At 36.6% G+C, this 11,417-nt stretch overlaps 1 protein-coding gene across 1 annotated transcript in view; it reads right to left on the reverse strand.

Moving 5' to 3' along the window:
• The window catches only part of LOC106477924 (inactive tyrosine-protein kinase 7-like), an 82,439-nt gene that overhangs the window by 61,156 nt on the left and 9,866 nt on the right, over positions 1 to 11,417 (reverse strand). Inside the window, exon 2 of the mRNA XM_013938441.2 lies at positions 556 to 867. Coding sequence (XP_013793895.2) covers positions 556 to 867 — 312 coding nt within the window. The remainder of the gene's footprint in view (positions 1 to 555; positions 868 to 11,417) is intronic.

Here is an 11,417-nt window from a genome sequence, read left to right on the forward strand (position 1 = left end):
AACCACCTGGCCATGCCGGGCTCTATAAACTTAGTAAAATGAAGTGGACATCTATAAGAACCCTGCAATTATAGATCTAGTATTATTTTGTTTTTATCGAATTTTGGTTATCTATTATAAAATCTGGTAAAACAATCCGAAATTATAAGTAATGTTATCTTTCCTTGATCAAGAATGTAAAAAAGTACTACGGAGGGACATGATCATTTTTAGTCTATAAATACTGGTTTTACTTCAAAAATAATACACTTAACGCTGTGTTGTTAGTTCATATTTTCTTTTTAAATTCTTCTTACAGCTATCTTAATACATGTGCAATCACATAGTTTAATGACATAATTAAAACGTACTTGAAATGTCTTTTGTTCTCATTTGGATTGCAGCGTTTTGTCTCATAGTTTATAATCACTTCTTAAGAATACATGTCATACTTGTGCTATTTATTAACGGAGTAATGAAAACAAAAAATTGAAGACTATTACTTTCACGTTTTATAGACAAATCACCAACAATAAATCACACTTTGGAAGGCAACTTTTAAATCTTTAAACTTACATTGCACGTCCATCTGTGCTGGCCGACTCCTCACAGAAGTCCCGTTGTCCACGTCAGTAGCTACACATCGGAAGTCTCCAAGGTCCTGGACTCTGTCCACTCGAGTGATATGTAGATTAGTAGACTCCTGGAACCTGCGAGTGTTGTTTTCAACAGGATTCCCATTCAGAGTCCAGTGGACCATTAGAGTTTGAAGATTGGTGACATTACAAGTGAGGGTGGCGGGTTTTCCACTGATCACAGTCTGGTCTTGAGGGTGGACAGTGAAGACGTCATCCTGACTAGATACTCCAGGAACTCTAAACAGGACACCTAGAAATAAAGTTTGATAATTTGCTGAAATGTTTCAACTGGAAAAATTATAAAATAAAGTACGCAGTGGAGTAAAATCATTTGCCATTTGATCTTCTTATAAAGACAAGTAAAGGATGCATTTTCGCTAAATGGAGAAGCCAATGATATGGAATCCTGTTGCTATCTATAAAAAAGTAGTAAAAACGTACAGTTTTCCTTGAAAAAACAACAACCGTACATCGCTTCATACACCTAAGGTATACAATGGCAAACAAACTAAACAATAGAAAGATTAATAAATATATTCTGCCAGACCATCTATGAACGTTAGATCCCCACGGTAAAACAGTCAGTACTGATTGATGCTTAAATAAAGCTGCCGTTTTATATGCTATACCTTACTTAATACTTGTTGAAGGTTGAAGTATTATCTACAGTATTAAATTGTAAATGTTTGTTTGGTGAATTCACGAAAAGCTACACAAGGGCTATCTGAACTAGTCCTGTTCATAATTTTGAACTGATAAGACTAGACAATCTGTTAATAGCATCCACCACTTGGGGTACTCTTATCCAATCGAATAGTGGGATTTGACCAGGGCAGAAAGTTTACACGTAGTTTGTTTTCATTTTGGATAAGGTGATTCTACACATCTATCGTTACAAACTTTGATACTATATCCCATTCCCTGCGGCTCATAGAACGGCTCTGAGTTGTTTTTTTTTTTTTGAAGTACAAACTTTTAGCTAATAGCTCCATCATCTCTTGACCGATTTGACATCTAATTACAATTTTGGACTCAGGAAGTCAAACCCTTCCGATTGATTATTTGATCACGCTCAAGGTCTCACAGATTGATTTACTCTAATCCTGCCTAAGTAATTTCAATTTGAGGGTAGGCTGGTAGAGATTCCGATGAGTAATAAAATCGAACTGGGTATACGCGCGCCCCACGTTTGGTACTGCTGGCGCACAAAAATATAGCTAATAAAAAGAAAAAATAAGGTCTCATAGATTAATTAAGTCTAATCCTGCCTAAAAGAATTTCAAGTGGCACGGCTATTAAGGATTCCTTCTTGTTTACTGTATTTGAAACATCTGCAGTTTTTCTAGCAGTTGCAAAAAACGTTAATTTGCTCATTAAAATACATTTTAAGAGTTTAAACTGTATTAATGTGTTTTTTTAATTCAAACACTCCAACATGGGTACGGTTTGTTTGATTTAGAGCAATGCTACATTTGGCTATTTGCTGTGTCCACCGTGAGGAATCGAACCCCGGATTTTAGTGTTGTAAGTCCGTAGACTTACCACCTCAGAACCCATCATTGTACTTGAAAACATATTTCAGACATGAGATGTCAACAAAACTTTGGAAGTAATTTGTCAGCAAAAAATAATCAGAATGGGTACCATTTTCTGTATTACATTTTTCGAGCCAACAAGCCCCCAGTGGCACAGCGGTATGTCTGCAGACTTACAATGCTAGAAACCGGGTTTCGATATCCATGGTAGGCAGAGCACAGATAATCCTTTCTGTAGCTTTGTGCTTAACTACAAACAAACCGAGCCACCAATATATTTTTATTACTGTGTATTTTAGATTAAAGCAACTGCAACCTTATTAGCGAAATATATATATATGTAATGAGTTATGAGAAAAAAACTCCAGCCACTGACTGTGGGAATCCACACATCATGTGAACAACTACTTCTATCCTGTACTTGATTATCGCTTTTATAACGCACCAACGACTCCTTACGGAGTGCTATTTTGCGGCAACGGAACGCGAACCTTGGACTCCCCGATTCATAATCCAGCCAGCTAGCGGCTAAACCCCGCACGTACTATACTGCAAATGAAAATTTTAAATAATTCATACATGATTATCATATGAACGATAACTCGCAAATGACACGAGTTTCTGTTGTTAAGTGCTTTGGGAAATAACCTGGACAATCTTCAGACAACGCACAACATACAATTTTAGGGCGCAGGTTCAAAGAACAATTTCGAAAACGAAGCAGTAATATCACACTTTCTTAGGGTGCATCAAAAAATGGATAAGGATATCAAGCACTTTGAACACACGTGTCGAACAACACATTTTAAAAGTTTTTCATTACAATTATCACTCAATACAGTAAGTAACCTTTAAGCCAAAATAAACTAATAAGTTCTATATACAGTGGACCGCTATGCTACAATGATCCTCTTCGTGTATTCTTTATTTGATTCTAACTCAGACACACAATGAAAGACAGACTGGATACTGTCCGTAAGGGTTATCATATTTGCAAGGGTGAATAATGTGCTTGTATATAACTCGTTTAACCACTTTCTCTATACAAACATTTTAACAATAGTTAATTCAATGATCTATGAAGATTTTAAATAATTCTCCATCTTTTGTTAATACAGCATTGTGGGTACTAACGTACAATGCTCGCGCTTCGCTATGGGTTTCAAAGACTAGTAGAGGTCCCAACGTATCATTATCCCTAATTACTTCTATAGCTAACCCAAGTGGGGGTCGTACCAAAAAGCAAGCCCCATTAAGACACCCGCCCGTGGTACGTGAACATGGGCGCCCCTCTAGCTTGTAAGTGTGTGTGTGGGGGGGGGGGGGTATGACCATTGTTTCAAACATGGTGCCCCTAGGGATAGGATTCGTTTACGGTTCATCACCTGAAAACCTACTCTCAGATATCCCTCCCCCTTTAATGCCTCAGTGATCTTTTGGGTACGTTTTAGCCCCCCTTTATAAAGAGTATACACCATATAAATAAGGACATCCCACATGTCACGCTGAGTCCACCTGCCAAGTTTGGTCCTACTTGCTCCAAAACTGTGGGAGGAGTTTGGGGAGAAATAAACGTATAGATAATTTCACAATATGAATTAATATAGTATATGAAGAAACCATGGCTAATTTTTCAAGTTTTTTTTTTTCTCCTGAATTTATGTCGATATGTATACATACCTCTAGTACCAGTAAGGGACATTTGAAAACATAACATCTTTATGATTACGTAATTAAAAGTTTCTTTAAAACTTAATTCCCAATAAGCGTCACACTTGAAAATAATAAATATATGGTAGAGAACGGTATGTCTGCGGACTTATAACCCTAGAAACCGGGTTTCGATACCCGTGGTGGGCAGAGCACAGATAGCCCATTATGTTGCTGTGTGCTTAACTTCAAACAAGCCCTTTATAGAAGAGAAATAAAATTATGTTTTGTTTGAATAATTATTATGCTTATTACCATGGGGTACCTTTGCTTAGCTGCAGATTTTTATTCTAAAATAAAAGGCAGTGGTGTAGGAAGCGGGGAGGCTAGCACCCCCTTTCCCCACTTTTCAAACTATCCCAATAAAAATTCATCAAAATTACGAAACTTACTCTCAAAAAAAAAAAGGGCAGGAGGATACATAAAATTTAATCTCGAACTCAAGGGTCCTAAAAGCGAATCCTGAACCCCGGTCGTAATGGGCGCGCCTGTGGCGCATATTCCCTAGCTTCGCTCGTTCCTATAAACCTTGCTCCCCCCATACACTTTTAATTTGCCTCCTACATCTTTGAAAGACATTTATTTCCTGTAGAAAAAGTTACAACCCCATTCCCCTGAAGAAAACAAATGCAGTCGCTGATAGTTTGCATATTATTGGCACACTTTTCATTTCATTTTGACCAGTAAAAACCTTGTAAACCAGTAAAAAATGTCCAGCCAATTAGAAACATGCCTCGGAATTTTCGTATTCTGACGTCACGCTTTCTGTGGCCCTGATCACATAGTAAAGTTCAACAGAACCAAAGATTTTGCAGAGTAGATCTTTTTATGACTTTCTAGGTGCCACGCCTATAGGTTTACGAAAAATCAATAAAATGAATTAGCGTGATTACCATTTTTGATAATTACATGAAGTGAAAACAAAAAGTTACATTAAACCTGCATATAATAAGAAAGCAATATCGCACTTTTACGCCGACTACGTACAGTACTGAATATCGAAGCATTCTGAAAAGTGGTGTAAAAATATTTCTACACTTAATCGTTCATAACTCGACCTCCCCGTAATTCAGCGGTAAGCTTCGTGACTTTTACCGCCAAAACCAGGATTCATTTCCTGCAGCGGATATAACAAAGACAGCCCATTTAAGTAGCTTTGCATTAAAACAAAAACACAAACGTAACTTGAAAACTATTATTTTTACACAAGTTTACCGTTAAAAAGTCATCACTGAGAATCTTCAATTACCAAAACATAGGTCTCGGCAACCTTTCTAAATCGTCTAGTAATCACTTAAAAAGAGACCAAATGCTAAATGTATAATACTGACTGGTGAGAAGTGGCGTATTTAACGTAGGTGCAATCGGGGTAGCGCACCGACGCCCCCCCCCCCCAATGTAATGCAAAAAACATATATATTTCAATACCTATAGTTGATCAGTACGGATTATAAGTAAGAAAATTGCACCGAGTAGTTTGAAATGTTAAAACGCCTCTGCTGGTGTTTAATCTTTGACAAGCAGAAAAAAATACTCATTATCTTTTTTTCATTGCTAAATTTGCATGCTTTTGAAACAACAACAACAGCAAAATAGCTCATTAGAAATTCGACGCTGAAGAACGCTCACACAGAATGTTATATTCTCATTAAACTTCACCTCAGGATATTTCAAACAAAACTCGTTCACTACTGGTCGATAAAACCTAAAGCCATGTTCACAGAAGTATATGGAAAGTCAATCCAAATAACGTATTGTACTGTGTAACGTTGTAATAACGAATTCGCTATGTCACCTGACCCCCCCCCCCTTCCTTTACACTACGACTTATTTTTTGACGACTGACTTCAGAAAATGATTTAATAAAATAATCATATTAAAAGCGTGCACTAGTGGTTGCTCTGGTATTTATATTATACTCAAATATCACGACCTTAAAAGTTTAACATCTTACACACAATAATAGATGATTTAATATTTTGTTTCTACGCATGGGTATAAATAAGTTCACGTGAGAAGGGTAAAGTTATGTGACATTCACAAAAGTAGGGAGTTGGTTGATTTGACACTTAATTCTGATTAGTCAGGGCTCCGTCTACCAAACACCATTTTGGGAGTGCTTTTACCGGTTAATTTGAAAGTCTTTAATAAGATTGTCCACCAGGGCGACAGTGGTAAGTTGACGGATTTACAACGCTAAAATCCGAAGTTAGATTCCCCGAGGTGGACATAGCAGATAGCACAATGTGGCTTTGCTCTAAAATATAACAACAGAATAACAGCAATAAAATTAAAACATATATAGTATGTATCACAATCTACAAAGTGAGAAGTATAAAATATTTATAATGAGGTCATTAATTTGTTGAGTAAACAGCGAAAAGTGTATACGCTTTGTAAAGTAAAAAGCTAAGGAATAAGTAAATAAAGTAACATACTATGGGATCCTGGGATATTACGACATGGTGACAACAGCAATTAACAATTCCAGACTTTCCAAGTCAACATGCGACACACTGATATTTTTTCTTATAGTATTTACTTAATTAGCACCACTTTGGTTTGTTTGTTTTTAATTTCGCGCAAAGCTACACGAGGGCTATCTTCGCTAGCCGTCCCTAATTTTGCAGTGAAAGACTAGAGGGATGGCAGTTAGTCATCACCACCCACCGCTAACTTTTGGGCTACTCTTTTACTAACGAACAGTGAGATTGATCGGAACATTATAATGCCCCCATGGCTGGAAGGGTGAGCATGTTTGCTGGGACGGGGATTCGAACCCGCGACCTTCAGAGTGCGAATCAAGCACCCTAGCTGGCCATGCCGGACCCTCTGGTTTGTAAATTCGTTATAAAGTTAGTAAAAACTTCAGAACACGATAACTACAGACAAAATTTTCAAACAAGGGCATGGCAAGTTGTTGGTTTGTCAGTATCAGGTTAGGCGGAGAGTTTACAAAGTTACGACACTAAAACAAAAAAGAACAACAATTATCTATCTGAAAATTAATATTGAGTGTGTTATTTTGTGTGGACAGTATTTTAGTAACAGCATGAATACATAAAGATAATTGTACCTTTAAAAAAAGGGAAATTCTGCCATGTGTTCGCAATACCCATTTTTTACCTGCATTTAATACTTTTTTTAATAACATAAGTTACTTGAACCTTTTGAAAATCACCCAAAGTCTGTTTAAAGATGATACGTAATATGTCTTTGAAAAAATAACTTACAAACTAAGTCTACGCTTGATTGTTGTTATCCACAAAGCTACACGATAGGCTATTTGTGATGTGTCCCCCACGGGTATCGAAACCCGGGGTTTAGCCTTCAAGCGTACAGCTCAAAACTTTCCTCCTTTTAACTATCCAGCATAGAATACTCGCGCTCCGCTACGGGGTTCAAAGAACCCCTCATGATTCACAGAGGGCCTCAGTGTATCGATCAACTTACCCCATTATCTCAACTTCTATAGATACCCAAAGGAAGTCCATACTCCCCTCCCTAAAAAAAAAAAAAAGAAACGAAACAAAAAACCTTAGGACACCTCCCCCCACCCCCACGTGATACCCGAGCACGTATGCCAAGTTAGTTCGCTAACCCATGATGTGAGTGGGCATATAAGGCAGGCTAGGAACACAAAATCCGATGTCAAATTGGAGTTCAACGGCTCTGCAAATCTACTCCTAGACCCCCTCCCATCCATAATGCTAGATTAGCCTTTGGTGCGCGTTCTAGATCCCTTGGTATTTCAAATAAGTAAAGATGGGGTAAGGTTGGGGTTGCGCTGTATACATAAGGGCATTCCCAGGGCTACCCCGAATCCGCCTGCCAAAGTTTGTGACGCTAGCGCCAAAACTGTGGAACGAACAAATAAATTTACAAACATATAACGTCAACATATATAGCTAGCTCCTCACATCACCAAAAGTGTGGAATGAACAAATAAATTTACAAACATATAACGTTAACATATATAGCTAGCTCCTCACAGCACCAAAACTGTGAAATGAACAAATAAATTTAGAAACATATAACGTTAACATATATAGCTAGCTCCTCAAAGCACCAAGACTGTGGAATGAACAAATAAATTTAGAAACATATAACGTTAACATGCTGTGAGGAGCTAGCTATATACCAAGACTGTGGAATGAACAAATAAATTTACAAACATATAACGTTAACATATATAGCTAGCTCCTCACAGCACCAAGACTGTGGAATGAACAAATAAATTTAAAAACACATAACGTTAACATATATAGCTAGCTCCTCACAGCACCAAAACTGTGGAATGAACAAATAAATTTACAAACATATATAGCTAGCTCCTCACCAGCATTTGTTCATTTTTTCCCGATAGTTGTGGGAAAGAGCGCAAGGTCTATCTACGCTAGTTTGATTTTGAATTGATAGAAGGTAGCTACTCAACAGCACCCACCTCTTGGGTTACTCTAATCGAATAGTGACATTTGACTGTCGCTCTTATAACGCATGTTCAGCACCAAAGTATGAAGTGCGATTTCGTGGCAACGAGACGCGAATCATAACCCTCGAATTTATAGTTCGTCACGCTAACCATTACGCCACGTACGTAGCCCATAACCAATATATCCTAACCATTCTTTCTTAACAGCTGCCACACGAGCCAGCTCGGTATCTTGGTGTGGAAAAAAAAAGTCCTTTCGGAAATGTTTGGGTTGTTTTGATTAGACAAAAAGAAGTCATTTGGCACAATTTTAGAGGTCTAGGTCGCTGTACCAGACCAGTGACCTTATCTGAGACCATGAGAGCCAACATGGAGAAGTTAACTGGTAAATGTAAAGTAAAACGATGTAGCAATGAAACATGCTTGAAATGTTCTAGATATGGTTATAAATGTAATGGTTTAAGTGTAGCGATTAAGCTAAACCATGGGCCCCGGTTGGATGAGGGAAGAGCTCGTTCAAAAATATCCCAATCCATTTAATATACCAGCTGAATCGGAGATTTGTTAATTGATTGTTGTATTGACAGCGAAACATAAAAAACGGCAACAAAAGTACCGTTGTCTTCAAAAAAGGGATTCGAATCATATACAAGAAATCATTAGTTTCAATATTTTGTGAAGTTAGCAGGATAAAGCCCAAAGATACAGATGCGCGATGCACTACAAGATGATTTCCCAAAATTTTCAAATTAAAAATGCCATTTCTGCAATGAAGGGTAAATATAAGAAGGATGGTATAATGCCCAGTATAGTACCATCATAGTATAATCTATATAGATTTCATCATTTCATATTTTCATTAATATTTAGTTGTTGTTGTTTTTTGTGTGTGCCAAGTTTCGTTTATCGAGATCTATCGAAATAACCCTAAATCATAGGTTTCCGGAATGACCCTCTGTTGATCATTCTAGCCTCAGTACTAAAATACGCTGGTTTGGCTTGTGTGCAGATGTTAAATTCTTGATTTACCAAAAAAGGATATATATACTAATGTATTTCCGTGTTCTTCATATTATTTTACATTTCTTGTTGTGTTCTGTTATCAAATTTAACTATAAAAATATTTAGCAGATGCAGTGAAGATAGTAATACAGAATAAGCAATTAACTGTAAGATTAAAAACTAATTTACGACAATTCTATACATACACACACAAACATATTACGTGTATAACATAAAGCACCTTTATTCATCATTTTTTATACAAACAGGTTTTGCGCTCAAACATAAGCATGAACATATACTCGGATCTCTGCGTCTTGTTTCGCAGAGATATGAATCACAACCCCTGTATATTACATAGGTGATTCACCCGGTGTTTCATGGAACATCGATAGAAACACTGAATCTGTTTCGTGGGGACAAATCCTTGTACTGCCTGAGAGCTGAGCTGACTGATTCTCTCATCATAACCAGAGTTGGAAATTCTAAAAAAACACTTTCTTTGTTTCAACTTCAATATCATGGACGAAGAAGTTCTAAAAAACACTTTTCTTTGTTGCGACTTCAATATCGAGCATAAAGAAGTTCTAAACACACTTTCTTTGTTTCGACTTCAATATCATGGACGAAGAGGTTCTAAAAAAACACTTTCTTTGTTTCAACTTCAATATCATGGACGAAGAGGTTCTAAAAACACTTTCTTTGTTTCGACTTCAATATCAAGCATAAAGAAGTTCTAAAAACACTTTCTTTGTTTCGACTACAATATCATGGACGAAGAAGTCCTAAAAAACACTTTTCTTTGTTGCGACTTCAATATCAAGCATAAAGAAGTTCTAAAAACACTTTCTTTGTTTCGACTTCAATATCATGGACGAAGAGGTTCTAAAAACACTTTTCTTTGTTTCGACTTCAATATCATGGACGAAGAAATTCTAAAAAACACTTTCTTTGTTTCGACTTCAATATCATGGACGAAGCAGTTCTATAAAATACTTTCTTTGCTTCGACTTCAATATCATGGACGAAGCAGTTCTATAAAATACTTTCTTTGCTTCGACTTCAGTTCCTAATTTTGAAACTGTTCGGTCGATTGCCCTTGTCTCTCTTTCAATTGGCTTCTGTAACTCACTCTTTATCGACTCATACTTTGTTGGCAGTTTGACCGAGTACAGTAAGTACAGTGCCTAACACATAGGACAAAAGAGAGGACACGTGCCCCCTACTTTTTCAGTCAGTGTACATAAACTATTATAACCAACTACATTAAAACTGATTTATCTTTTTTCGTAACCCCTCCCTCACTTTTCAACAAAGACAAGCAATCGTGCCGTGAAAACCCCCCCAAAAAAACAAACTTATAAGCAATTTTTAAATCATTACTCCTATCAAGGACCAACTGTTACAAATCTAACAATAGACATGTGTTTCCTAAGAAAGCGATGAGCATCTTTACTAATACTTCATCAGATGTATTTGAATATTAGCGAGTATTTCTTGACGACTTTTTAGTAAATTTATGTAGCACACAAACGTAAATTGTTCGCTTTTTCAAATAACGTCTCTATTCTTCTATCTGTGCATTATTTTATCATGGCAAGGGCGTTGCACGGGAACGTGTGTTGAATGACCGCTTGGGATTTCCTGTAATCCGGAACATACATGTATGAAAGATAGATTTTAACCAGATTTACAGGATCGATATTATAGAAGTCATTCCTGTTTTGAATGGCATTCTCTGTCCAAAACTTTATCAAAGTTTTTAATTTTTTTTATCCAGTTATATTCTATAACTTGCAATATAGAATATAGGCCATTAATGACAGCGATTTCCAGAATATATGCATATATTAACGTGTGTGTATATATACGGTACACACATATATATATATATATATTATCTAAAAGTATATAATTAATGTGTGATAATTTTTAACGTCTCAAGTCGAGAAATGATAAATATGATGTTCCTGGTTTCAATACTTACCTCAAACATTCATTATTATTAATAGCAGAAACAGTGCCCTACGGGCGTCTGTTTGTGCTAGTAATTACTAATCGTAGTATTCATACTACATTGAAAAAAGATCAGAAAAAAAAGAACATTCTCTAAAAAATGAG

The sequence above is a fragment of the Limulus polyphemus genome, unplaced genomic scaffold (assembly GCF_000517525.1).
Source record: "Limulus polyphemus unplaced genomic scaffold, Limulus_polyphemus-2.1.2 Scaffold171, whole genome shotgun sequence".
Classification (NCBI taxonomy): domain Eukaryota; kingdom Metazoa; phylum Arthropoda; class Merostomata; order Xiphosura; family Limulidae; genus Limulus; species Limulus polyphemus.